Source organism: Miniopterus natalensis, chromosome 19 (genome assembly GCF_054644295.1).
Source record: "Miniopterus natalensis isolate mMinNat1 chromosome 19, mMinNat1.hap1, whole genome shotgun sequence".
Lineage (NCBI taxonomy): Eukaryota > Metazoa > Chordata > Mammalia > Chiroptera > Miniopteridae > Miniopterus > Miniopterus natalensis.
In genome coordinates this window covers 9,331,935-9,359,321 of record NC_142099.1, presented here as the reverse complement: position 1 = coordinate 9,359,321, position 27,387 = coordinate 9,331,935, and the positions used below count along the sequence as shown (strand labels likewise).

General features: G+C 52.7%; 1 protein-coding gene across 2 annotated transcripts in view; it reads left to right on the top strand.

Moving 5' to 3' along the window:
• Positions 1 to 26,438, top strand: part of PDE4DIP (phosphodiesterase 4D interacting protein) — a 102,797-nt gene extending 76,359 nt beyond the window's left edge. The window contains exons 25-47 of one of the 2 annotated variants that reach the window (XM_087827735.1): positions 1,259 to 1,491; positions 1,683 to 2,118; positions 3,167 to 3,359; positions 4,256 to 4,372; positions 5,010 to 5,538; positions 6,986 to 7,221; positions 8,116 to 8,167; positions 9,273 to 9,496; positions 10,110 to 10,262; positions 12,186 to 12,350; positions 15,651 to 15,902; positions 16,430 to 16,561; positions 17,237 to 17,356; positions 17,827 to 18,016; positions 18,516 to 18,640; positions 19,845 to 20,084; positions 20,853 to 20,966; positions 21,513 to 21,739; positions 23,043 to 23,171; positions 24,220 to 24,358; positions 24,657 to 24,703; positions 25,567 to 25,618; positions 26,276 to 26,438. In XM_087827735.1, coding sequence (XP_087683861.1) covers positions 1,259 to 1,491; positions 1,683 to 2,118; positions 3,167 to 3,359; positions 4,256 to 4,372; positions 5,010 to 5,538; positions 6,986 to 7,221; positions 8,116 to 8,167; positions 9,273 to 9,496; positions 10,110 to 10,262; positions 12,186 to 12,350; positions 15,651 to 15,902; positions 16,430 to 16,561; positions 17,237 to 17,356; positions 17,827 to 18,016; positions 18,516 to 18,640; positions 19,845 to 20,084; positions 20,853 to 20,966; positions 21,513 to 21,739; positions 23,043 to 23,171; positions 24,220 to 24,358; positions 24,657 to 24,703; positions 25,567 to 25,618; positions 26,276 to 26,421 — 4,251 coding nt within the window. In that variant the 3' untranslated portion in view covers positions 26,422 to 26,438. The remainder of the gene's footprint in view (positions 1 to 1,258; positions 1,492 to 1,682; positions 2,119 to 3,166; positions 3,360 to 4,255; positions 4,373 to 5,009; positions 5,539 to 6,985; positions 7,222 to 8,115; positions 8,168 to 9,272; positions 9,497 to 10,109; positions 10,263 to 12,185; positions 12,351 to 15,650; positions 15,903 to 16,429; positions 16,562 to 17,236; positions 17,357 to 17,826; positions 18,017 to 18,515; positions 18,641 to 19,844; positions 20,085 to 20,852; positions 20,967 to 21,512; positions 21,740 to 23,042; positions 23,172 to 24,219; positions 24,359 to 24,656; positions 24,704 to 25,566; positions 25,619 to 26,275) is intronic. The other variant, XM_016223390.2, reaches the window with a different exon arrangement.
• The last annotated feature ends 949 nt before the right edge of the window (positions 26,439 to 27,387 follow it).

Here is a 27,387-nt window from a genome sequence, read left to right as displayed (position 1 = left end):
GAATGAAGGAATAAAGCAGTTAATTAATTCTACAATGTGTCCCTGGTCAAGTGGCCACTACAAGGTGTATGGAGATGCACATAAATAATTTGATGACTTTCATAATTGGGAAATGATTTTGTATAGCCAGAATGAATTTATAAGTGACAAGTACAAGTCATAGTATTTACAGAGATAAAAGATGACAAACAACATGACCCAGAAATGGCTGTGGGGAGAGGTGGGAAATTGGGAGGTCAGAATTGAGAGGAAAAGAAGTCAAGATGACATTGGGATATAAGATTAATATTGGGCAGGCAGGCAAATTGTGCTAAAATAATTTAGTTATACACTAAGTCAATTATCATACTCAGATTTTGGTTTCTACACTTTTGAAAGCGTGGGAAAAAATGGAGAGGAGCCCAAGACAGACAATAAGGAAGTCTAAAAGTTAAAAATTCTCATTTGAGGGAAAACCGTGCCATCTGCTTTCGTTGAAACGTTGAAGAGTAATGTCAAGAGTATACTCAAAAAAAAGGGGGCGTGTAGGGAAGTTGTTCCTGCCTTGTTTTCTTCCCCTGGGCTTAGATTTGTAGGGAGAGTTTGGCTGGCAGCGTCAGAACAAGGGTGATTAACCCACAGGTGAAACTGGCAGCTGGCAGGTGGCCTCCCTTGAACTTCTCAGCAGTTGGCTGTGGCTCTCCTGCTGCCAGTGAACCTACGCTTGCTGTGTCTTACCTGCAGCTCCGCCCACATTCTGATTCTGTCACTGTGACTCCTGATTGTTGAGTGTCCTGAGTCCTCCCCCTTGACCCTCCTTTTTGGAGTCTGAGTTACAGGCACAGCCTGAGGGTTCGAGCTCTGGTGTCTCGAGCTCTGGTGTCTTCGTGGCGCTGGCGAAGCTTCCTGGCATGTGAGAAGACTGACTCAGGGAACTCTGCGCACTCAGGAAGAGAAGGGTCACAGCACCCACGCTTTCCAGTCCTGTTCATACCTCATTTGTTGGCATTTGTTTTTTATCATCTGCTCGTGTCTTTTTCTCTCCCACCTCTGGGATCTCCTCTTCCTGCCCATGGCAACAGTTCTCCCTGTTCCCTCGGTGCGTCCTTGCACCCAAACCGATCTCCAGGGCCCTTATGACTGAGGATGACCTTGGAGGGAGTTCGTTTTAGGTCTACCTTTTCTTTTTTGTTCCCATTAGAGTCTGCCCTTGGGATCTGATGTTCCCCTTGGATCCTCTTTAATGACCTGACTTCTTTAAACAATGATTTTCTTTCAGCTCATCAAGGTGGCTTTGGAGAAAAGCCTGGCTGCTGTGGAGAGCCAGAACGTGTCTCTTTCCTCGCCGCCCCCTACAGGAGGGGAGAATAACAGGGGTCTCCAGGAGGAAATGCTCCACCTGAGAGCTGAGATCCACCAGCACCTAGAGGAGAAGAGGAAGGCTGAGGGGGAATTGAAAGAGCTGAAGGCTCAAATTGAGGAAGCAGGATTCTCCTCTGTGGCCCACATCAGGTAAGGACCACCCTCCAGAGACAGGGAGCCTGCCAGTTGAGAGGCCACCATAGCCAAGGGGCTCACCTTGCTGCAGCCAAGGCATCCACGCTGCCATGGGGCTTCTTGGTCCACACCCAGGCTCCATGCATTTATGGTTCTACAAATTCTTTTGAGAAAAGTGCATCCCTGACGATGTATGTCCCCTGCAGGAACACCATGCTGAGCCTTTGCCTTGAGAACGCCGAGCTGAAAGAGCAGATGGGAGAAGCGATGTCTGATGGATGGGAGATCGAAGAGGACAGGGGGAAGGGCGAGGCGATAGTGGAGACTGTGGTGGCCAAAGGGGGTCTGAATGAGAAGAGCCTCCAGGCTGAGTTCAGAAAGCTCCAGGGAAAACTGAAGAATGCCCACAACATCATCAGCCTCCTCAAAGAGCAGCTGGTGCTCAGCAGCAAGGAAGGGAATAGTAAACTTGGTCCAGAGCTCCTTGGGCGCCTGGCCAGGGAGATCGACGGAATGAACACAGAGCCAGGTGGTTCTTCTGGGAAGCACCAAGGCCAAGAGGAGGAGGACCTGACCGTGAGACCCCGCCCCAGGCCCCGGAGCCTTGACCTTGGGGCTGCCCTCGCAGTGGATGCCCGCCAAGTAAGTGTGGGATTAGATGGAACGAAAGGCGCTTGGAGAAGGGCTGGAGACGTCAGTTTCTACCTTAGGCAGTTCTGCCTCAGGGGTCAGGAGGTCCCGAGGGAAGGGCACCTCTGCACCACAGGCAGCGGTCATACTATCGCTCACATGCTCAGCCTTTAGAAGGGCTTTTACTGCGTTGTCCCATAAATACTTTTTGAGTAATTAATTCCCCCTAATTGTATCTCAAGTGCTTAATTTTCTAGTAATACACTAGGTGTTGGGAGCAGGCAATAGGACCTGGTCTCTGTCCTTCAGGTACTCAGTATGGAGGGGAAAGGTGGCACAGAAACAGATCACCCCCAATAGGATGCGGTGTAGGGGTGCACGGGCTTTTAAGGCAGCCTAGATGAGTGGTGTGTAATCACATTTTTTTTTATCACCGCATTTTCTTTCCCCCTCTTTTTATTGAGTTTATTGGGGTGACACTGGTTAACAAAATTATATAGGTTTCAGGTGCACAGTTCTACAACACAGCATCTGTACCCTGTATTGTGTGTTCACCACCCCAAGTCAAGTCTCTGTCCATCACCGTTCATCCCACCTCCCCCCCTCTCCCACTTCCCTTCACTGCCCCCTTCCTACCATTTTCATCACAGGTGTCTGGGTCTCAGAAGGGCTTGTCAGGATCCTTTTTAAGGGGAGGCTTTGCTTAGCATGAAGTAAAATGGAGATGCTGAGGATCTGGAGAGATGACAGGGGCAGGAATGCAGGGAGAGAGAAGTGGAGGTTTCTTTCCAACCACTGAACACATTTACTGAGTGTCCCCTCCGAAGACTCGATTGGCCCTGTGCTGTGTGCTATAGATCCTGAGGTAAATAAAACATCACCCCAGCTCTCCAGAGCTCCATCTGGAAAGCAAGTCACTGCCAAATGGCACGAGCAGGGCTGTGACAGACACACGAGTGAAGTCCGCAGGGCTCAGAAGGGGAAGCGGCCCTTGCTGCCTGGGAGGTGACCCCAGACTGTCCCGATCCCTTCACTTCCCTGTGCCGGCTCCTTTTCACAGCTGGATGGCCAGCCCCCAGCCGGTGACCCTGGGCCACCGTCAGAATTCAGCCTCCCGGGACCCACCAAGCACCTGCGTTCCCAGCTGGCGCAGTGCAGGCAGCGCTATCAAGATCTCCAGGAGAAGCTGCTGATATCGGAAGCCACGGTGTTCGCCCAGGCCAATCAGCTGGAGAAGTACAGGGTCATGTTCAGTAAGTGCTGAGCTCCTCCTCACCAAATGTCTGTCCTCTCCCTCTGAAGCTACGTGCCTGCCTTGCGGACTTCATTTTTCTTCCCCAACCTCAAGACAAACTTAACCCTGTCCATGGTCCGCGAGTCGTGGAGGTGGATATGTAACTCTCATTTGCAGGTGGCAGGGAAGAAGGGACCCATAAAGCACGTTTGCAGCGAGAGTGCAGGGAGGAAACAGGCTCTCAGCTAGGCCTGGTGATTGCCGGCGTGGTCAGCAAACTGCCTTACCTCGCTCAGTGTATGCTAGTAGTTTCTCTTCTGCTCCTCTCTGCACCACATCAGATTCTTCAAAAATACACCATCATTGTTGGTCTAGAATCGGTGCTTTCCAGTAAAACGTCCTACAGTGACAGAAATGTTGTGTCTATATCACGTGTGGTTATTGGACGCAGGAAACATGGCTAGTTCACCTTGGGAATTTTATGTTTTTATTTAATTTAATGTAAGATAGTCACATGTGGCTAGTAGCTACCGTATTGGACAGTGCAGATCTAGATGTGTTGGGATTCTAAACTAATTCAGCGTCCTTCACATATTTCCTGAGCTTCCGTGGCTAAGGCACTTGCTAGTTTCACTGGGGCTTCCAGAGAGGAGAGTATGCAATACCTGTCTAACAGTGTCTGGGCCCAACTACACCTGGGTCCTCTGCAGGTGAGATCATCGGCGGCAAACACAGGCTCATCCTGGTGGAGGGAAGTCCTGCTGCCTGGAGAGGGTGGTCTCTTCTACTGCATGAGTCCAAAGGAGCATATATCCCGCTCTGGATCTGACTTACTGCCCCCAAGGGCCAGCATATGTACCACTGAGTATGTGAGAAACTCAGATACTTGGTAACGCCCCCATCTCTTCCGAGCAGGTGAAACCTTGGTGAAGCAGGACAGCAAGCAGGTTCAGGTGGACCTCCAGGACCTGGGCTACGAGACCTGTGGCCGAAGTGAGAATGAGGCAGAGCGGGAGGAGAGCACCAGCCCCGGTAAGAGCGCACGTGGGGGCCTCACCTTCCTTCTCCAGTCAGCTTTCACATTGGGGTGCTGTTGGCCAATCCCACACCTGATGAGGAGGAGGGGTGCGGGGATTGTAGACTGGGGAGGACACAGGACCAGAGAGGGATAGGAAGTTTGGAGGAAAACTCTTGTCCAAGAATGACGCTGAGTGTGAGTTTGAATTTCTAGAATTAGTTTCCAGCATACTACTAGTAAAGAAAAAACTCTTCTATCCAACTGATTGTTATAGAAAAAAAAAATGCTAAGGCTTACTTATTAATGAAAAAACCCTAATGAGCTTTTGGTAATGTGCAAAGCATAAGTTAAAAACTTATCTTTCTATGATAGAAGGGCTTTGACTGTAGGGACACCCACCAAATAGAAATCAGGAAGAGAAGAAAAACACTCAGGAAGACAGAGGGTGACCATAGCTGACTTGCAGGGCTGTTGTGAGGATAAGTAATACCGTATCCGAATGCTAGTCCAGAGCCAGGGCTGAATAAAGAACTGCTCTGAGTGTTGGTCTCGAAATTATTGTCCTTAGGACCAAACCTACCTCCCCCTGAAGGGAGAGGCTACGGCAGCATGCCCAGCTTTACTCAGGAAGATGTCTCTGTCTTTTCTCAGAGTGCGAGGAGCATGACAGCCTCAGGGAGACAGTCGTCATGGAGGGGCTGTGCTCTCAGCAGGAGCGCCTGGGCTCGACACTGGCCGGTCCCCCTGGGAGGAAGCCATTGGAGAACCAGCTGAGGAAGCAGGAGGAGTTCCAGGCATATGGAAAGTCGGAAGACATCTCTGTCCTCCATAAGGACATCAAAGATCTGAAGGCCCAGCTGCAGACCGCCAACAAGATCATTCAAAACCTCAAGAGCCGGGTCCGCTCTCTCTCAGTCACAAGCGATTACTCATCTAGTCTGGAGAGACCCCGCAAACTAAAGGCTGTCGGCACCCTCGAGGGATCTTCACCTCATAGTGTCACTGATGAAGACGAGGGGTGGCTGTCTGATGGCACTGGAGCTTTCTACTCCCCAGGGAATCAGGCTAAAAGGGATCTGGAGAGTCTGATCCAGAGAGTGTCCCAGCTGGAGGCCCAGCTCCCCAAAACTGGACTAGAGGGGAAGCTGGCCGAGGAGCTGAGATCAGCCTCATGGCCTGGGTAAGGAGGGCATTCCTTGGACCTTTACTAGATTGATGATGCCTGAGTTTGTGCTTGAAGTAGGGTAGCCAGGCGGGTAGAAGAGAAAACCCATCAGGGCACTTATTTCAGTGGTCGACCAGGTCTGAAGAAAGGACAGGGAGGCATCCAGCAGGGCACTGGATGGCGGCCCAGCCTGGGAGATGCCAGGTCTCTGGGATTTTCTCCTGGGAATGTATTAGGAAATTGATAGCAGATACAGTGTAAGAGTGAGACTGAAGTTAGACGGCCTAGGTTTGCGTCCTAGCTCTGGCGCTCAGTAGCTCTGCAACCCATGTAAGTCTTTCTGAGCCTGTTTTCTTACATATTAAATGAGGCTAATAAGAGAATTTATCTCAAAGGGTGGTTATTAGGTGTAAGTGAATTAATACAAGTACTCATGATAATGCCTAGCATATAGTAAGCTCTCAGTACTACCTGCCGTAGTTATTACTGTTCTCAATACTTCGTGTTGAAAAACACTAGGCAGACATCCATCTTGGTATCTGTCCTGGTTGTCTTTGCTGAGTAACAAACCACCCCAAAACTTAAACAGTAATTCATGTGGATTGACTGGGCTCAGCCGAGTGGCTCTCGCTTGGGGGCCTCTCACATGGCTGCCATCCGACGGTAGATCGGCTGGAGTCCTCTGCAAGGCCTGGCTGGGCTGGACATGGCTTCTTCCTCAACCGGTCTGGTGTTTCTGCTCCTTGGCGTCTCTGTCTCTCCACGTGGCTTCCTTTCCAGGGCTTCTCCTCCGGGCTTGGGCTTCTCACAGGATAGTGGTCTCAGGGGAGTTTCATTTGTGCATGGCAGCCGGCTTCCAAGGCACAGGAAGCGCAAGTTGCCAGTCCAGTTAAGGGCTGCTCTGGGCTTGGCACAGTGTCCCTTCCACTATATTATTTTGATCAAAGTGGTCACACAGCCCAGTCAGATTTAAGGAGATGCAAAGCCTTGTTACAGAAGAGCAGCAGAATGAGAGCTGTGTAGTGGCCATACAGGCAATACTGTCTGCCATAGCATAGATCGTCTTAGAAACAGATGACATGGAAGGTCCTGTCCAGACCTAAGATGAAGTGATTCTACTCCTACTCAATTCATTTTTAGTATTTATTTAGTATATACTCAGTAAATCTCAGTATTTATTGAGTATCCCCCGTGAGTCTCCATTATACTGGGCTTTTAGGGGTATAAAATATCATGGCTGTCCCACAGAACTTATGACTCATTTTTGGATGTATCACTAACATATGTAAAACAGTGGAAGAAAGTGGTATCAATTGTTTGATACCATAGTCTCTCAGAGCAGAATTTACTCTTAAATCTCTCCTTTGGTTTATGTGCCAGAATTCCACTTGGCCACGGAAGCCCCATAACTTATCACTCCCTCTTTTCCATTCTTAATCTCTCCCCTTCTTTCCTGTGTTAGGAAATACGATTCCCTGATTCAGGATCAGGCCCGAGAGCTATCCTACCTACGCCAGAAAATACGAGAAGGGAGAGGTATCTGTTACCTTCTCACCCAGCATGCAAAAGATACGGTAAAATCTTTTGAGGACCTGCTAAGGAGCAATGACATCGACTACTACCTGGGGCAGAGCTTCCGGGAGCAGCTCGCCCAGGGAGGCCAGCTGACAGACAGGCTCACCAGCAAACTCAGCACCAGTAAGTTGGCCACAGGGCTTTGGGGCACTGTCAGTCACTCTCACAGCCTCAGGCCTGGGCAGCTGCCTTTTAACCCAGCATCCAGCCTCCACCTCATCCCCTGGGGGCCTTACAGGATCAGGCCTGTTAGTGGGAAGCACTGAAGAGGAGCACACGGGGTTGGGGCCATAATTACCACTGTAGAAACGTCATCATTCATGGAGTGTGACCTTTAGGGGAGGAAGCTTCCTCCACCCAGTGCTGAGGGAGAGAAAGGGAGGTGAGATCAGAGGGACCTTGTGACAGTGAAAAGAGCCCTGAACTTAGACTTGCAAGACCCAAACTCTGCCCTGGACGCTGCCATGAACTTGCTTTGGATAAATGCCTTACGTTTTTGGCATCTGTTTCTTTATATATTGCCTGGTATCGTACACAAATGCAATTCAAATATAGCTAAAGCACCATACCCTTTTGGACATGGTTGGGCACTGATTGCCATAGTTCAAGGGCTAGGAACATGGCTTATTACTGAAGCTCTTTGCTTAGAGAGAACTTCCTGGGTACAGCGGGACCAGTCTTTGGGGCCAACCACCCCACATCCAGTCGGTCGCAGGTGCCGAGGTGGGACAGGGCTGTTAGTCATCTCAGGGCAAAAGTAGGTCCTACATGAAAACTGTACGACTGGGAGTCAGTATGTGGCAGGCTTGGAGGCTGGATTATTCCACAGGGAAGCTGGGCAAATGCCTTTTAAACTTTTTCACGTTGATTTAGGGCAGAGGAAGTCATGATGGTGATCACCAGGCCAGGGAAAGTCTGATCACTATTCTGTACACAAGTAGGCTTCTGCATTTATAATGTGTGGAGCAGGGCCCGTTTAAGTTTTTTTACTGTTTCTTTTCTGAATTTGGTTTGCAGAGGATCATAAAACTGAGAAAGACCAAGCTGGACTGGAGCCGCTGGCCCTCAGGTAATTCCAAACAGGATCTGGTAAAGGCACCAGGAACAAGGCCCGAGGGATTACACGTGGCTGCAGCTTCACAAATGGGGGGTGGAGGGGGTGAGGAAAATGCTGATAATATTAATTCACTTATTCATGGAACACTTTACTGTTGTTTTCAACTAATTCTTTACTCTCTTTTGATATAATCCTATTGATTTCTATTTGCATATTTATTCTCCAGGCTCGGTAACCTAGAGTCAGTCTGATTAAAAGTGAACTAACCACGTTTCAGTGACCCCCCCCCCAGGGTCTCCTTTGCTCCCCCCCTCCCCGGATTTAAAGACCAGGGTGTACTTTTCGCCTAGTTGGCTTACCACCAGCCCCCCCCCCCCCCCAGTTGAGTTGGTTGCTCATTTATAGCCGCCCAATTTCCTTGGGAAAAAATAATTATATTACCGTTCCTAGTGCAAAAGGCCTAGACACTGCTGATCTCTGGGAAGCTACAATGCCTCGGAAACCGGTTTTCAATGAGTCACTGCATATAGCCTTATAATGCCCAGTAAAATATGGGCTCCGAGTTTGTCATAGCCACTAGTTCAAGCCACTTTGTGTCATGAGTGTGCTTTGGCCACACAGTGCTTCTCAAAATATCCGTGGTGAAGAACAAAGTGTCTTTGTTTTTGCTTTTATCTCCATTTCTAATCCATCACACACACACACGGTCTGTGCCTCAGTCATCCAGGTGACTTCGCTGCTCTTGCGTGTTAAGGCAGTGGGTCAAACTGCCATGTTTCTCAGTGCCCACCTCCCATTCTGTACTCGTCCTCTCAGAGATGGGTAACCAGCAGTTTCAGGCTGTAGCTGTAGTGGGGGCCACACTTTCAGCTGCCATGCCTTAGAGGGCCAGCTTGGTCCCCGCTAGTGCTGGGTATATCGTGTGGCCAGTGCACTGGGTAGCTGTTGCCTCCCCTCCCTCTGCACCCCACCTATCCCCCCCCAATCAGAGATGGGTTATTCCCATTACTCTGCAGGAATGGTCCCCTTGACTCCTGTGGCTTTTCCCATGTGCGCCAGTCAGGACTAGCTGGCCGGTGACCTTGACTTCGCCTGCTGTGCCCCCTCACCCCACTAGGCTCAGTAAGGAGCTGCAGGAGAAGGAGAGAGTGATTGAAGTCCTGCAGGCCAGGCTGGACGCCCAGTGCCTCACGCCGTCCAGCAGCCACGCCTTGTCCGGCTCCCACCGCTCCCCCAGCAGCTCCTCCCTCCTGTCCGATGAGCTGGAAGCCTGCTCCGACATGGACATAGCCAGCGAGCACGCACACTATGAAGAGAAGAAGGCTTCGCCCGGCCACCCAGGTAGCCGCCGCTTTCTGAGCAGTTCCAGCTTTATCTAGGCTGAGAGGAGACCTGCATAACCCGGCCTTAGAGATCCGCCTTGGGGTGGATCTGGCTGAACACGGCTCTGGGACCCAGTGCCAAGCACAGGCCCCAGTGAGTTAGGATCTTTGCTCTGTCTGATGAGCCGACTCTACAACTTAGCGCCGTCGGGGGGCTCCACCAGCACGTGCGTGCGGTGAGGCCCGAGGCGAGCCTCCGTGGGGACAGTGAGCAGATGACGGCGGGTTTCTCTCCCCCCGTGCCTGCTGAGCTCAGGGCCGGGCCGCCTCTAAGGTGGGAAAGCTGATCCTTGTCAGCTGCGTCTCCTGAGCAGCATCCCACAGATGCTGCCCGTCTTGCCTGGTATTATCAGAGGCACCATTTTCATGGTTTCAGGGCCCCGAGCCCCCCATGTCACCTCTCAGGTGGCTGTGTCACTGAAGGAGCATCTTTGCGTAAGGAAATGAGCCCTGCTCATGGTGCTTGTGCTTGGCTCTTTCCCTGAAAGCAGGGCTCTGCCCGGGTACCCTTGGTACAGGTTCCAGTTCTCTGTAGAACATCAAACATTTTCTTTCATTCATGGGTTTTGTAGATTCCATCCATCACTCAAGCCATCCTGCTGTACTGTCTTCTCAACCATCGTCATCCACTGCACCTCGGGGGGTAAAGGCCGAGCCCAGCAGCAACCCCAGCAGCTTGCCTGCTCCCCAGAACGCCCCCCAGGAGGCCGTCCAGGCCCATCCAGGTATGCAGCGGGCAGCGGGCAGGGGCCGTCTCCTCTCCCCAGCTGTCCGACTTTTCTTCAGAGACAGATGTTTCCACTGTTAGGGGCTTATTTGCATCAAATCCTAGACAAAATCAAGACACCATCCTAATTTGCTAATTGTGCCTGACTTTTCTTTGTTTGAAAGATAAGTGATCCTCAACAGACTTTGAGCTGCGTGCTAATTCTGACCAGTAGTTAGCTAGTCATTTTTAAACAAACATTTCATTTCTTTTTTTCATTTCACCCTCGGGAGCAAAGAGGCAAAATGTTTCTCCCAGGATTATAGTAGCCAAAGAACAAAGAAATTCGCGTCCACTGCTGGCCCATACACGTTACCCGTTTTACCTGCTCCCAGCCTCTGCAGTGGGTGGGGCCGCTCACTTCCTAGCTGGGGAGGCCTCAGTACTCTCAGACAAGATTCTGTCCATATTATGTCATCATTCAGGGTTTATGAATGGGTTGGAAGTCCTTGATATGTACATGGTGTGCATCCTGGGGCCAGTTGGAGGGGTATGTTTCATTTCCTTGCCTCGGTGTAGTGGCCATGGGTGCTCTTTTTAATCATAGGCCTGCACCAGCCAGGGCAGGGGAAGGGTAAACCTAGTCTTGCCTTCCTCTCCCTACCTCACCCCTCACTGGTTGCTGTGGTGGGGGTCAGATTTGTGTAGAGGTGACCCCAGAAAGCATAGTGCTTCCTTCTGTCACCCCCCCATCTCTTCTGAGGACAAGTCAGCCAAAATCTTGACGAGGCAGGTGTGTCTGAGTCTTCCTGAGCCTGGGCTCACATTTCTTGGCCATAGTGAGCAGCAGCTGGACCAGGGACTCATGGGGAAAAGCTGCTCACCTAGTGCTGTAGACAGCTGCGTAAATGCTTCAGAGCAGAAAGCCAGGGTTTTAAAATCAAAAGGCCTCCCCGGAGGATACCTGGGCAGTGTCACTTGGCAGTTCAGGCATCTCGCAGTGCTGCTCTGATTCAGGGCCAGCATCCTGGGGCAATGGGTGTGATGTAGAATGTCAGCATCTCTTCCACGAGAGACCTTCTCCACGGGGCAGTCTTGGTTTCTGCTCCCTCCATGAACCACCTGCCCTCTACCTGTTTTTAGGAAAGGAGACGGACTCAAGCATCAGGGCTCCTGCAGACCTGTCTGTAGATGAGCAGCATAGTGACCACCTGTGAAGATTTGTTCACATGCAAGTTTCCAAGCTCCATTCCCAGTTTCAGTAGGTTGGCATTAGGGCCCGAGGAGTCTGTGTATATTAAGAATTTTTCCCAAGTGATGCGAATGCCCAGACAGGTTTGTAAGCCACTGTGTCGAAGTCACTTCCTGGAGGCCTCTGTTTTTCATTTGGTGAATGAACTCATTGATGTGGGATTCTGAAATCTGTTTCCATCAGAGTCTTGACTTACATGCATTAATAATGCAAATTTCCCCACAGTCCTACTCCACTCCTGCACTCCTCAAGATGAGCCCTAATGCTTTCAGAAAAAGGAGTTCCTAGTCACAGGGGAAGGACTAGCAGCTGCTGGAGCACCTCCCCAGGGGGCCTGGAAAGCATTCAGACACCACACTCCTGGCCTGCCAGGGCCCTGGATTACTGGGATGGGGCTGTGGCTGCCTGGCTCGTGGCAATGCCATGTTGCCTTCTATAGGCAGTTGTTTCCAAGATGAGCATAGACTAACTATGTCTGCAGGGTAGCCCTGGAAGGGAGGAAAGTCAGCCAGGCCAGCCTCTTGGGGAGCAGTGCTCACCCTTGGCCCTGGCCATGATCACTCTTAGCATCCCAGGCAGCCACTCACCAAGGAGACACCTGGTCAGGGAACAGCTTCACCTTCTCAATCTTTCACTCATTCCTTTCTGTCTAATGATGTCTCTGCTTTCTCCCTAACTTTCTGTTTCTAGGCCTTCATTTTCCCTCCATACCTACACTGGTTAGCCTCCCCCAGGCACCGCTGCTCTCAGCTCCACCCAGCTTCCTGCCTTTCCGCTCCACTGGCCCTCCCCTCCTCGGCTCCTTGGCCGAGGCTCAGCAGGAGCTGCAGATGCTGCAGAAGCAGCTGGGAGAAAGTGAGCACTTCTCTGCGTTTGTGTGCTTGCGAGTGGCAGCCCCACCCCCATGTGGCTCTGCATGGCTTTGGTTTGATGGCAGAGTTTTTATGAAAAGCCTAGGGGCGCACATTACCAGCGGACGAGGGCGGGATAACTGCTTGCTTTTTTTTTTTTTTTTTTTCTTTCCTGAAATGTATTTATTGTCATCTTTCTGGTGTGTGTGTCCCTCTGTTCCCAGGCTTCTAGCTCACCAGGCCCCAGACCTGGTGCTCCCCACTGCTGACTGTGTGGAACACCACCAGGTGTGCAGAAAGCTGGGCGTGCTGGCAACACACCTGCTGTCAGGGCTTGGGAGAGAGCGCCCCCTTGTGCCCTTCCTGTGCAAGGTGCAGGGACCCTGACGAAGATGGCCACATTCAGGGGAATCCTTTCTGTGCCCTCCTGCTGTGAAATGCTTTTTTTTTTAGTCAGCTCAGATCCTGACACCCTCAGGTGGAGGCCAAAAGGGGTGATGCTACGTAGTGGGACTCAGAAGGGGGTGGAAGCCCCTCTTCCTATTGCACAGGGTTCATTTCTGCCCCTGGACAGGGGACACTTGGGCAGCCAGACCCAGAAGCCCAGGCCCTGATGTCTGTTGTGGATTCAGTCCTCTGACTCACAGAATTCCTAGACTGTGTACACCTTTTAGAAAAGGCTTTGATGTATATATGCGTTAGGTGCCTCGTCATTAAAATTTTTGTGTGATTACTTATAGCTTAGAAGAAATAAGAAAAGAGCCTCACATGATGAATTTGCTTTCTAGTAGTCCTAAAAACAACTAGAAAGCAGTTTGAGATTACCTTAAAATAACACAAAGGAAGTCCAGTGACCCGAGACCACAGCCAAGAGTGTGTACACCTGAAGCCTCCAGAGCCATTTGGACCAGCTTGTTTCTTTTGTCCGCCCTGAAAATGGATGCACTTCCCCCTCCCTCTTTGACTTCCAGAACCAGGTAGACTAAGAGCATTTTTAGGAGAGTCTGTACATCTTCCCTCTTGCGGTCAGTGGAGCCTAAGAGGCTGCCCTCTGCTTATCAGCTCACACAGGTCCAGCAATCCAGGCTTACCTGGCAATACGAACCGAACCGATCTTACCTGAGCCTCAGGCTGTGAGCACAGCTTACGTGATAGGGAGAGCCAGAGAGGGGAACTGAGGCTCATGGAAGTTACTAGTTAAAGGTCACTAGTGAGCGGGAGAGATGGGCCTGCCTTGATCTGGGTCTTCCGCTCCCAGTTCCATGTTTCCATTATACCTTTTCTGCTTGGGATGGTTTTGTTATTGTCCTGCTCAGATCATGGGCTGAGCTCAGCCGAACAAATTCTGGAGGCCCCTTGCAACAATCCCTCTCCCAATCTCTCTCTCTCTCCCCCTCTTCCCCCTCCCCCCTCCCTCTCTCTCTCCCCTCACCCCTCTCTCTGTGTCTCTCAGAGATCAGTGGGAAGTGCTGGTGTGTCTGACCTAGAATGTATTTCTGTGGCAGTTCTGGAACCAACAGTTGATGCTAACAAACCTGTCCCATGCCAACACGGCACGTGTTATCAAGCTTACTTTTCCCTTTCCACAGCTGTCGATTTACCTTTGTCCAAGGGAAACGCAGGAGAACACTGCATAAAAAGGGGTCTGGTGATGTGGGTTGAAGTCATATCTAGTCTGGGGCGTTGACCAGAGTTGGGGTGGTCCCAGCGTTGGTGAGGAAGACTGTAGCCCTTTCTTTGCCCTCCTGAGGCTCAGTCTTCTCCAAAGGACCATCACTTACCAGCGTCTCTTGTTTGCTTTGAACCAAGTTTTCGTGTGGACAGCAGTGCATGGCGGCTTTGCAGGTCACTGTGGGGCTAAAATCTTGTGCAAGAGTCTGTCGGGTGTCCTTGCATGTTTGGGGGGCATGTGCTCTGTGTTGTGGGGCCAGGGAGACGGGAAAATGAGAGCACTGATTACTGGTGCTAATGGATTTGGAACCTAGTATAACTTCGGTGAAACAGTAAGCTGGCTCTCAACAACCACTGATTTCCCCCTTTGCCTTGTGTTGGGTGGGTTGAAGGAGGTAGGAAATCCCATCTTTATTAAATCCCAAGTAAAACGTAGAGGCTTACATTTTTCACCCTCTTCTTTAACTCCCAGTCATCCTAATGGATATCTGTATTTTAAAACTGGGGAAGGAGAGACCCATGGCAGCATTTCCCAAGTGTTGCTGTCTGTTAGAACCACCTGGGATGATTGAGAAACATCCAGTGCCCAGGCTGTACCCCATACCAATTAGGGCAACATCTCGGGGGGTCCAGGCATCAGTATATATGTTTTTTACGTTGTCCCAAGTGTATCCAGTATGTAGCCAAATCTGAGAACCAATTACAGATGGAGATAAAAATTGGCAATAAGCACTCAGAGGAGCCTGGCTCTGCAGGAGGAAATGTGACCTCACTCCTGTTTGCTTGGGTGGAACTACCTGCTGGCTCTGCCGCCCATCCTTATAGTCCCTGCAAGAGAGCAGCTATGTGACTGTGGCCATCCTAAACTACAGCCCTGTCCGCCTCTCTGTCTGTCCCCAAGCCGGGCTGCTTTTTGCACAGAAGCAGCGATGATGGTGCTCAAGGGAAGGCCCATGATTTCGTAAGATCTATGAAGGCTTCAGCCTGTGAAAGGAGAGGCCCTCCCCCGCTCCCTCCGTGCAAGTCTTCAGGGGTTCTTTAGACAGGAGTGGCGAATCATGTTGGGTGAGGTCCCAGTCACCCCTCGCCTGCCATCGAGCCTCCCGCAGCCTAAACAAGGAGTTCTTCGGTCTGGAGGAGCTGGGGTCACCATGTCTGTCTAGTTGGATTTCATGTCCCCTTTGTCCTCTGACAGCCCCGAAGGGAAAGGAAAAACGGACTGCTCAGCTTCTGGGGAAGGCAAGGACTCACAGGCCAACAAAATAGTCCTGGTCACAGGTGTGCTCAGTGCTGTACCCATCACACCCTTGACCCCTGACTCGGGAGTGAGTTCTACTCCTGGAACCTCCCTAGACTCTACCATAGGAGTTATAGCAGGAGCCAGGATTGGGCCCACTGGGCTTCTCTTTTGTGCACAGTGGTGACTTTCAGATACTTTATCAGTCCCCTGCCTCTTGGTGTCTCATGGTGGCAAATACACGGCCTTTAGTGTATGTCTCCATCTCCTTGGTATTCCGCAGTGGCTGGGATCTCTGAAATCCCACATGCACCCGCCAGTGTCTGTTCTTAGCAGTCACACACTTCCTCACTGATTCTTTTCCTCTGTTTCTCACTCGTGTTTCTTTCTGCCCAGGTGTCAACAGCGTCCATCCCACCCCCCCGGCCACATTGCGGGGCAGCCACTTGGAAGCCAGCTCTTCCCACTACCTCAACCCTGCCCAGCCCCTCTCTCCTCCGAGGGGCACCCTAGAGCTGGGCAGAATCCTGGAGCCTAGGTACCTGGGCAGCAGCGGCCAGTGGGATATGATGAGGCCCCAGAAAGGGAGCACATCTGGGGACCTGTCCTCAGGCTCCTCTGTGTGCCAGCTGAACTCCAAACCCACAGGCAAGTGAAATGAAACCTGATTTAGAGTCTGTGCCTTTCCTCCCTGGGTGAGGCTTTCTCATTTCTCTGGTCCCTGGGGATAAAGTGAAAGGGCACCGGCACTCCCAGACATGCTTCCCTCATCCAGGAATTACTACAGAAGGGGTGGCCGTTTCTACCCAGCTCCCCACCCCATAAGGAGATCCTGTGTACGAAACCCAGTTCAGACTTTGCCTCTACTCCTGGCTCTCCTCGTCAGGGCCAGGACATTGCACCCAGTGGACAGGTTAGCTATACAGGTGACGCTGGGGCGCAGCTCTGTTCCAACAGTGAGACGATTGTCATTTGCAGAAAAAGACTGAGCCCGAAGCAGAATGGCGCAGGTGATGCGGGCGCTGCAGGCACGGCCGGCTGTCGTTAGCACCCCTCCCACCTCTGCACCTGTTACCCTCTCCCTGGGGGTGGGCCCTTCCTCCTGTCCCATCGCCTTCAGATAGGTGTGGCCCCACCCGTGACCAGGATCCCGGCTCCCTCCTCTCTCCTTGCAGGGGCCGACCTGCTGGAGGAGCACCTTGGTGAGATCCGGAACCTGCGCCAGCGCCTGGAGGAGTCCATCTGCATTAACGACCGCCTGCGGGAGCAGCTGGAGCACCGGCTCAGCTCCACGGCCCGCGGCAGCGGTAGGCCGGCCACGGGCTTCCCGGTCTGATCGTGGGTCGGAGCTTCTGGAGGGAGGGCCCTCGGGCACAGCTTCTGGGTTTTCAAAGCACCACGGTCGGCTTTGCTCTGGTTGCTCCCTGCAGATAGTCCAGCAAGGCAGCTGGGCAAGTGCCATTGCCCTTACTGTGTGGATGGGGCTAGGGGAGCTCAGAGAGGAACCTTCCTTCTGGCAGAACCAGCCAGGTCTGTCCCCAGAGCCGGGCTTCTCAGCCATCCTTAACCTGCTCACATACTTCCTGCTGACTCCTCTGCGCCCCTGTCGTATGGTTGGCAGGTGGTAGAGCCAGGTCTCGGGGCCCTCCCTAGCCACCTACCCAGTGGTGGTTCCCCCTCCTGTCCCCCCAGGCTGCTGTTGCTGGGAGGCCATCCCTCCCACACACCCTGTCCTGCCCACAGTGCAGCAGCAGCTGTTTAGGGGAGTGAACCTCCCTAAGGACCACATCGAGGGCAGGAAATGATGCAGCCGAGAACCCACCAAGAGGAAGACGGGTGTGAAACCAGGCCTAGGCCCACCAGGCTCGCGTCCTCGTGGTTTTCTGCCGGGTGGGGCAGTATCGTTGGAGATACAGAAGTGGCAACTTTGAAGGCATCTGTTTCCCAAATGCGTAACTGGCCTGCTTGCACTTTCTGGACAGGCTCCACCTCTACCTTCTGCAGCCAGGGCCTGGAGTCCACACCTCAGCTCTACAACGAGAACAGAGCCCTTCGAGAAGAAAACCGCAGCCTACAGGCTCAGCTGAGTCATGTTTCCAGAGGTGGGTGTCAAAAGCCACAAGCTGTGGTCACTCTTGGTCCCCTTTCTTCCCTTGCCACACCAGTCACCTGCCCATTGGAGAAGCAAAGAGGAGGTGGAAAGAGCAGCTACCCAGGCCCACTCACCCAGACTCCCATGGCCGTTCTCAGCCTGGACTGGCTGCTCCTGAGAGGTGCCCACTGTGTGCCCTCAGACTCCCAGGCTCCAGGGGCAGGCAGCTCTAGGAAATCCACCCCTTCCATGCAAACCTGCCTGCAGATATGTAGCCATTGGCTGTCAGAGTATATATTGGGTGTCTGGTCTACCTCTCCCCCAGCTCACAGCTGGTTTTGAACCAGAAAAGGAAGGAACCTGAGTGCTTGTAAACATTCTCAAGTCTCTCCAGACGTTCCTGCAGCTCTGTGTGCTTCGGCTCATCTTCCTGCTGGCCTTTGCCCCCCACTCTAAACGCTCCTGCGTTCTGCCCACCAGAGCACTCCCAGGAAACAGAGCGCCTGAAGGAGGCCCTGCTGACCTCGCGGTCCCGGCTTCAGGAGCTGGAGGTGGAGCTGGAGCACCAGAAGGTGGACCGGCAGCAGCTTCTGGAAGACTTGAAGGAGAAGCAGCAGGAGATCTTGCAGTTCCAGGAGGAACGACTCTCCCTCCAGGAGAAAGACTCCAGGTTCGGGGGAGCCCACTGGTAGGGAAGGTGGCCCCAGTTTCACATGTAGAAGAAGGGATTGCAAGATAGTTAATCGCCCCTTTTTGAAACCTCAGTTTCCCCTTTGCTATTCCTGATTTATGGGTGACTTTGCACAGAAGGAAGGGCTTCTCTGGGATGCCTGTGTCACTCCAAATTTGAGAGGACAGAACTTCAGCCATGATGCTCGTCCCCAGCATAGATTCTCTAACTGCCTGGCTGCATGAGAAGAGCACTCACTCCAGGGCAGTAGGAGCACTGTGCCGGTGTGTCCCAGCTGCTGTAGCTAATGACACGACTACAAGCACAGTCACTTTCCCTCTCCAGCCTGTCTTCACATCTGTAAAATCAAAGCCATGGTCCCCGTGACCCCTGGGTTCACAGCTAGGGCTGAACTCTCTGATGCAAAGGCTGGCTCCCAGTGCATTGCCCTGCTGCAGCCAGGCGCTACCAGCTCAGCAGGCCTCGCGTCTCCCCCCAGGCTGCGGCACAAGCTGGCCCTCCTGCAGCAGCAGTGTGAGGAGAAGCAGCAGCTCTTCCAGACCCTGCAGTCGGAGCTGCAGATCTACGAGGCCCTTTATGGCAATTCCAAGAAGGGGCTGAAAGGTGTGTGTTCTCCCCGACTCCCCTGCCCCGTGGCTTCCTATCCTTGTTAGAATCCCAGTGAGGTCTTCTTAAGCTCAGGAGTTTAGAGAGCTTGGGAAGCTACACAATTCTGTCTCAGAAAACCACCAACCAGGCCTGGGGCTGCCAATCAAAAGAGAGGGGTGACTACAGCAAGATGGAGCCTAGACATCCTCAAAAATAGGTCACAAGGGTTAAACTTCACCCACCATCTAGGCCAGAAACAAGTTCATCAAGGCCCAGATTATACAATGACATTGTTTAAATATGAAGAACTGTCCTGATGGTGTCAGCATCTGAAAAAGGCCTTGAATATTGTGACTAATACATACCGACCACCCACACAGCCCATGTAGCAGGCAGCCTGCTCCCACTCTGACCCCTTCCCCAGGGAGAAAATGAAAAGCTATGGAAATTGTTTTATGGAAATACCACTAACAGGACCTAAATTTCAAGGCTGGATTTAAACTTTACAGTCTTATTGAAGATGTATGCCACCTACTGAAATAATGATTTTGAAAAGTCCTGAGCTTGATTAAAAATATCGGTGGTAGAAACACAGGTTGTGGAACCTGGGTCTGTAGCCATTTGTGGGCTTGAGATCGAGGGAGGGAGGTAGATGATCGTTTCCACGAGGAAGTTGTCGGCCAAGGTTTCTGGAAGGGCCACCTCAGCCTGAGACCACAGCGATGTGAGCGTGGTGTCCCTATGGTGAGACCATGTCAGAAATATGGTCAGATCGTGGCACCACCATGTAAAAGGGACATTGACAAACTCAGGAACATAATGAAGACATGGACTCCTAAGGGGGTGGGGGTGGTCATCAATTCTCCTCCTCCCCCAGCGCCTGCCCCTCTTTAGTTCTGTGCTGACCTCCTGTCTTAGAAGACCCTGCTCACTAGCCAGCAGGACTAAAGTCAATATGGAGATAACAGGCTTGACTTCATCTGCCAGTCAAATGCCCTGTAGGTGCATGTGGGTAATTTGAGCTTCAGTGAAATCCCAGACTTGGATGTGTGCCAGACTCCACACGGGAAAAGTGACATTTCCATCACAGATGTGTGGCCTGGGACTCTGAGAGGACAGTGGAGCCCTTGGCAGAAAGGAATGTTACGGAGGAGTGTTCTGACAAATGCTGAGAAATGCTTGGATGGAGGCTACCAACCCGTCCTGTCTCTTCTTTCAGCTTACGCCTGGGATGCCTGCCACCAGGTCACTTTGAGCAGTGACTTGAGCCATCTGGTGGCAGAGATCCGAGCCCTGAGAGGGCAGCTAGAGCAGAGCATTCAGGTGAACAACAGTCTGCGACTGCAGCTGGAGCAGCAGCTGGATGGTGGCACCAGCAGAGCCAGCCTCGGCGCCTCCTCTGCCAGCCAGGAGTCCCCGGCCAACAGGGACCCTGCAGACAAGCAGCCGCTCTTCCAAGGTAGGAGGAAACGGCAGCAGGCAGCCCTTAGCCAGCGGGGAGGCCTGTAGGACGCCTTGCCCTACGCGGGCTGCCATGATGGTTGTCCCCTCCTTCTAACCAGGCTTTCCCCTTTCTTGCTGCCTCCCCAGCACCAGCCAGGACTCAGCCCCACTGGCTCAGCCACTGCACCTCCCGTCCCCCCAGAGGCTGAGTGGGGAGCAGGCCCTAGGCCACCCTGGCCTGAGCAGGCTGGTTTCTGTCTGTGATACTTTCCAGTTCCTGCCCTGTAGGCTTGCTGCCTGGTCTCCCACTGGGCTCCCGCCAAGGCTCCTGTCTCCTATTCTCATACTATTATGTTTTTTCCAGTCCTGACTCATCACAATGGTGATTAGAATGCTGAGTTTAGTTGCCCATATGTCTATTCATTCCTTGATTCAATATTTTTAACATACATGCTACCTATATTTATGTATATTTTTACTTAGTTACAAAGCATAGTATTAGAGACTACATACAAAATTGTAATTAAAACTGGGGTTAGAAAAATATACCTAATAATTTCTTAAGCTAGACCTTGCTTTCTCATGGAACACCCTTCAGTTTTAGGAACATCTTGTTCCAAACCAAGTGGTTGGTTTGCTCTTGTTTCACTGGTGGCACGTGGGTGATGACTATGTAAGAGGCGAGTCAGGCCGCCTCGGATCTCCAGCGAAGTGGTGGCTGGGTGTGCGCTTGGTGAGCAGTGTGTCCGGGTTCCTGAAAACCCTGCTTGTCTTCACTCCCCAGATCCCGCTGCCTCCCCTCCAGTCCGGGATGTCGGCATGAATCCGGCGCTGGGCTTCCCCGGCTCTTCCTCCGCGGCTCCCGGCTCAGACTCGGGCATCTTCAGTAGCACAAATGGTAAATATGCAACTAGAGGACTCAGGGACTGGCGATGGACAGTTACTACTGCAAGTAACCTTTGGTCTTCTACATGCGTTGTCTGAATTTAGGGAGTTTTCTCTGCGTGTCCCAAGGCCTTTAGCCCCACTCATGAGCCGCCTTTCCTGTCATCACACTTTGTCCTGTGGTTTTCCTTCTGCTCTGCTCTTGTTTCATGCACTGTAGTCGGGCCCTTCCTGAAAGTGCTTTCTAATCCAGCCTGATCTCGTGCTCTGTGTCTTATCCCAGAAATTTCAGTCTTTTAATTTTTAATAATATTTGTCATGACTATTTCGTTTGTAACAAGCACAGAATTTGCCTCCTGGCAATTTTGTCATTGTGAGATGATGTAAGAAAGATGATAAACCCAGAACATCTGGACCTCGCACCACCCTCATGCTGTTCCACGCCTGCCTTCCCTGTTCCTGGTGCCCGGCAGTGTTTGATGTACCTTTAGGATGGAGGTGAACTGGAAACGTGATTATAAGTAACACTGGGGCTTTTTGCTGTGGTTTGGTTTTGCAGAGCTGGGTTTTGATGCTTCCCCAGTGATGAAGACCCCTCCCAAGCTGGAGGGCGATGCTGCCGACGGCTCCTTTGCCCATAGGCACGGCCGCCACGTCGTGGGCCACATCGATGACTACAGCGCCCTCAGGCAGCAGATCGGAGAAGGCAAGCTGCTGGTCAGGAAGATTGCGTCCGCTGTGAGATCCGCCTGCAGCTGCCCCGGCCTCGAAGCTCAGGGCGCAGAGGTGGGCACACCACAGCCCCTTGGTGCCCCTTCCTCGTGCCCTTCCTCTCATTTTAGCTCCCTCTCCCTGTGCTTTTTCATGCTCTCCACCTCCCAACAGCTGAAGGTGCATCTTACATTTATGCCCAGCCAGGCCCGGCTTCTCCATCTCCTGTTTTCACTGTAGACTCTGCTCTGCTCGCCATGTAGCTGGCTTGATATTTCCCCTCAGGACCCCAGAGGAGCCCACCCAGCCTCGCCCTCCTCATCAGCAGAGCGCTTGTTAGGTGTGGACATCCACGTGTTGCTGTGCTGAGCACCCATTGGTAGCTTATTCTCTGGTCCAGTCCCATTGGCACATGGCCATCCATGGTGACAATAAAACCACTTACCCGGATGGCCAGACATTGAGAATTCACACTAGAGAGGGAGACACACATCAAAGTCAATAAGTACAACAAAGGGTGCCCGGCACAGTGCTGGACACCGCCCTCCGGGTGTGAGGGCCGTTATCCCAGGCAAGTAGCAGGCTCCTAGAGGGACGCCACGGGGGCGGTGCAGGTTCCCCGGGTGCAGGAGGCCATTCCAGGCGAGGAGAGCGGCCCCTCAGGCCCTGGTGCTACGCATGGTCCAGCCCAGGTGAGGCGTAAGGTGTGACTTAGGGAAGGCAGAGGGTGTCAGTGCAAAAATTAGGGACTGCACCCTGGCCAGTGTGGCTCAGTGGTTAGAGTGTCAGCCTAGGCACTGAAGGTCACGGGTTCGATTCCCACTCAAGGGCCTGTGTCTGGGATGCAGGTTTGAGAGAGAGAGGAAAGGAGAGTAAGAGTGAAACGTTGATTTGGTGTTTCACTCATTCACTGGTTACTTTCTTTTCTAGTCACCATTTATCCCCTCTGTGCCCCCTTCCACCTCCACCCCCCTCCACACTCACACACCTGTCATCAGCACATGGGGGATTTTTTTCCTGCTTCCAGGGGGCAAAGGGGGCTCAGAGTATCTGTCTCGCACCTTCTCTTCCTTAGGTACCTTTAATTCAAATTAATCAATATGCCATCATGACTCCTGAGCCTGGAGCAGGCCTGGAAGTAAAGAGAATGTGGGGGGAGCTGGAATCAGATGAATCCTTGCAGGTGGGAGGTCACTGCTGAGGTCGGAGCCGCTGGGCTTCCAGGTCAGGGTTTCCCAGGTGCAGGCAGGCCCGTGTCTGCCTCGCTCACAAAGGAAGCTTAATATGGATGATGACAGCGAATGGGGCCCGCTGTGCTTTGGGGGAAAGTGACCTCTCAGCCCCAGTGACACCCACCGCTCCCTCCCTCTTCTCCCAGGTGCTGGGCGGCAGCCCTGTCCAGGAGCTTCAGAGCAGCACCAGCGCCCTGCGCCACGTGCTGGAGGAGTCGGCCTCCCTCCTCACCATGTTCTGGCGGGCGGCCTTGCCGAGCCCTCATGGCAAAGCGGTAAGAGGACCAGCATCCTTTACCGGTTCTGCCCCCTAATCACCTTGCCGCCTCCCCAGTCCCTCCAATCCTGACATCAGGAGCCCAGTGGTAAGGTAGACAGACCGGACCTTAGAGGTGTGTCCCTGGGGGACCTCTCATCTGTGGTGGCTGCTTTATGTGCAGTTCTGACCACATCCCTTCTCCTCCCAGCCCCAACCCCGGGATAAGAGATCAGAGAGGAAAAGAAAGGGTATAGAGAAGGGAGAGACATGAGAACCCTGGTAGCCTGTAAATGTTCAGTTTCTTTAACTTTCCCAAGTTGGGCTGAGCTGAAGTCCAGGGACAGGTTAATGCATCAATATTCCTACCCACCCGCCATCCGCAGAGTACAGCAGGATCCCAGAATGTCACCACAAGATGCGCAGACACTTGTAACCACCCACTTGAACCCACCTTAGCACTTAGATCTGCATCTTTGGGTCAGGCCCAGGGAGTGTCTGCCACCCCCGGGTGCTCTCAGACCTCGGGCCTGCTCTCTGGGTGGCAGCACCTTGGATAGGCAGGTTTCAGAATCCCCTCCCAGGCTTTTACCTCCAGATTTATACTGCCAACACCTTAGGGGACCTGACTATGCTAATTCCAAAGGAGGGGGTTTTGCCACCTTGAGGTTGGCACAAATATTTACAAAATTGCAGACTCTCAGGACAGCCCTGTCTCCCCAGGCATAATAATCCTATTACCAAGGCTCACTCATCATGCTGAGTGATATAACTGATGTCGGCACTGAATTCGAACTCTTGCTCACAGCTGGGAGTTTCCGAGCTGGCCTGGGTCAGGTCCTCTCAGCAGCAGGAGACAAGGCCTGCAATCTGCTTGGGGGCTTCCCGGTTCTCCATGTTCCTACCTAATGGCTCATGCTGAGCTGTCAGTATTGCAGGGTTTTAGAGACCTCCATGGAATCCAGTCAAGAATAGTTGGGAAGATTGTAGAATCCTGTAAGGAGCAACAAGCATGGGGTGCTTTGAGCCTTCTGCCCATTGACAGCCAACCTGTCCCTGTTCCCCAGGGAGAGTCCATGAAAAGGGAGCTTCTGGAGCTTAGAACCCAGCTATCCAGACAGGAGAGCCTCCTGCAGAGCACAGCCGAGCGCCTGAGGACCGCCAACCAGCAGAAGGAGAGCATGGAGCAGTTCATCTTCAGCCAGTGTGGGTGCCGCCCAGCCAGGGAGTGGGACAGGAAGGGGGGGAGGAGGGTGCTTCCAGACTCCCCACCTGAGCTGTGGACCGACAGTGACCAGAGTGGCTGGGGGAGGGGGAGACTGATGTGATGTCCTGAACCTCCTGTGCGATGAGTCATTATGAAAGCAGAGCAACTGTGGGACCTGGGGGACAGCTGGAGACCTGAGCTGAGCTTGCCAGGAAGACACACTTTAGAACACACACCCAAGGCCAGTGTGGGCCCAGCTGGTAATCTCCGCCTTGTCGGGCTGTTCTGTTGTTTCAGTGACCAGGACACACGATGTTTTGAAGAAGGCAAGGACTAATTTAGAGGTAAGGAAGCCACTGCACCAGTCAGAGCCAGAGAGCCCACCCCAACAGCCATCTCCATCTGCCGTCAGGGCCTGTGGGTGATGCCACCTTCTCGGACCACCCAGGCTTCTGGTCCACTTGTGGGAGCACAGGAAGTCAGCAGGCATCCTCTGGTTTCCAGCCCCCTCGGCCCTCCCCCCAGGGGCTCCCTCCTGGCCATCCCGGGTCACTCTCACATTGGTTCATCTTCTCTCTTTGCTCCAGTCACCTCTCCTCTTCTGCCACATCAGGGCCCACGGGAGAAACGCAGTTCATTGATTCTGGAGGCCAGAGGCCACGTGGGAGTCGGCCTCTGACTTAGTTTCCAGTAAAAGGGCTCCTGAGGCTGGTTATATGGTCTGGGGTTTTCTGTGTTATTTTATGAAAAAAGTAAAAGCAAGATGCAACCTAATAAATTGATTCCACTGCACACTATTGGGCTGAGGGCAGCAATTTGGTTTTGATATGTCTTTTTCTCTTAAGCAATATCACACAAGAAAATCACTGGGTCTTACTGACCTAAAAAAGAATGTGATAAATAAAGACTGAGCCCTAAAGGGGAAGATTTGATGTACACAGCAGACATTTTCCCCAGTTACTTAAAACGCTAACACATTTCCCAGCAAGTACTTTGAAGAAAAACTTGAGATATTAGAAATGGCTTACAAATCAGAAACTAAGTCTTTAACCTGGACTTGAACGCTTCACCGTAAGCAGCCGAGCATATTCCTACACAGTAACCAAGGAGAATGTGGGGCCCTGATTGAACTCTGCACCCCCTCCCCTTTTTTGGCTAATTCCCTTCTGTTTTTCTCTGATGACTCCTCTCCCCTGAGCCTGTTTAGAAGAACAGTTCCAGGATTGCCTCTGTAAAGCCTTACGCCTGCCCCAGCAAAGGTAACCCAATGGCTTTAGCAACCCCTGGCTTCTGCGGTGTGGGAGTTTCCTCTCTACGTCGCCTGGGCCGTTGCAAAGGGCCCGGGCCTGGGTTCTAATCCCAGGCCTGTCACTAACTGTTTGTGTGGCTTTGGCTGGCTCCTTGGCCTCTGAGCCTGCTGCCCCTCATCTATGAGAGGTGGCACTAACCTAAATGACCCCTGAGGTCCCTGCTGACTTGGCCCCTTTTCTCCTCGTTAAGTAAATGTGGCATAACGGGGACTCCCATGCACAGTGTCCTCTCCTTTTCACAATGGGCCGTTTCTGTGTGTGCATGTGTCATACTGAGCATTTCTCCCGGGAGAGCACAAAGCCGTGGTTTTGCTCCAGAGTGACTGGAGAGTGAGCTGGCCCCTGAGGAGAGGGGGTGGTAGGACCTGGCCACCGCATGTGCAGTGGCTTTGAGCAGGGACATCACCACACGAGGAGGCGGGAAACTTTCCACTAACCTGGTGGCGCCAGTTGCACCCTGGCCACAGAGCATCCCCGCAGCTCATCCTTTTACCAGGCCCTTACTGTGCTCCTGGCTCCTGTCACCACTCAGCTGTCCCTCCAGCCTCCGTGGCCACCAGCAGGGCCCGATAACAGGGCCTTACTTGGTTTTGTTTTTGTCGCCAGGTGAAATCCCTAAGGGCTCTGCCGTGCGCTCCAGTCTTGTGACCCTTGCCTTCCAGGAGCCATGCAAGAAGCGCAGCCACCAGCGGTCCTTAAAGCAGCAGGAAGGATGGGCCTGCCCCCCTTTTGTGCAGCCGCCGATCTGCTGAGGAAGGCCCGGCCCGGCCCGGCCTCCACGTCGCTGGGGTCTAGGAGCCAGAGCCGGGCGTGCGGGGCAGACGGCAGAGGGCCCCTGCTGCGCTCACGGACACTTCAGCCAAGGCCACGCTTTCTCCAAGCAAAAGCACGGTAGTTTGTAGAGGACCTTGGGGCGCCGCCTCCAGCCGCCCAGGGCATGGGAGCCAGCAGCAGCACGTGGCTCCTCAGACGGCAGCTCAGGGGAGATGGGGCCCTGCTTCCCGCAGAGGGGGCGCGTCCCAGCACTGGAGCTCCTCAGCAGTCCAAGCACAGGACAGCAGCGGTGCCCTGCCGGACAGGGGGCTCGGCCAACGCCACTCACAGAGCCACCCCTGACCGGGCAGCTCAGCTGGGGCACAGTCAGGCTGGGCGTCGCCCACCCAGCAGCACCTGAGGCCTTTGAACCCTCATGGTGAAAGGGGTCACCTCCCGGCTACCATCTCACGCTTAGCCTGGCACCTACTTTATTCTTTTAGGATCTCCAAAGCGTCCCGACCTCACTCTAGATACGCTGTCCCTTTTTAACACCCTAACTTCTCTCCGGGGATTGGGGACTGAAGGCCAGACCAGGCCCATGGGAAGTCTTGTGTAAAGCAAACCAGTGACCCTTTCCAGGTGGCCTGTGGGAGATGCCCACATGTGCTAAAACCTAGTCTGTCCTCGCGGTGCTTTAGTGTGTGTGTGTGTGTGTGTATAGATGTACAATATATATTTATATATGTTGCTATAGCGATGGGTTGAAGGCTGATGTAACTGGTGGACAGGGTCCGAGAGAGGAAACGAAACTTTTTTTTCTGGTGGTGATTAGAGCAAATGTGCATAAAGAATAAAGAATTTTCCTTCGCCTGCTTTGTCTCCAGCGTCTGCCTCGGTCTCTGGCTGAGTGTAAGAGTCTTACAGAGAGTAAGGCTGCCCTTGAGAAGCTCGGTCTCATGCTT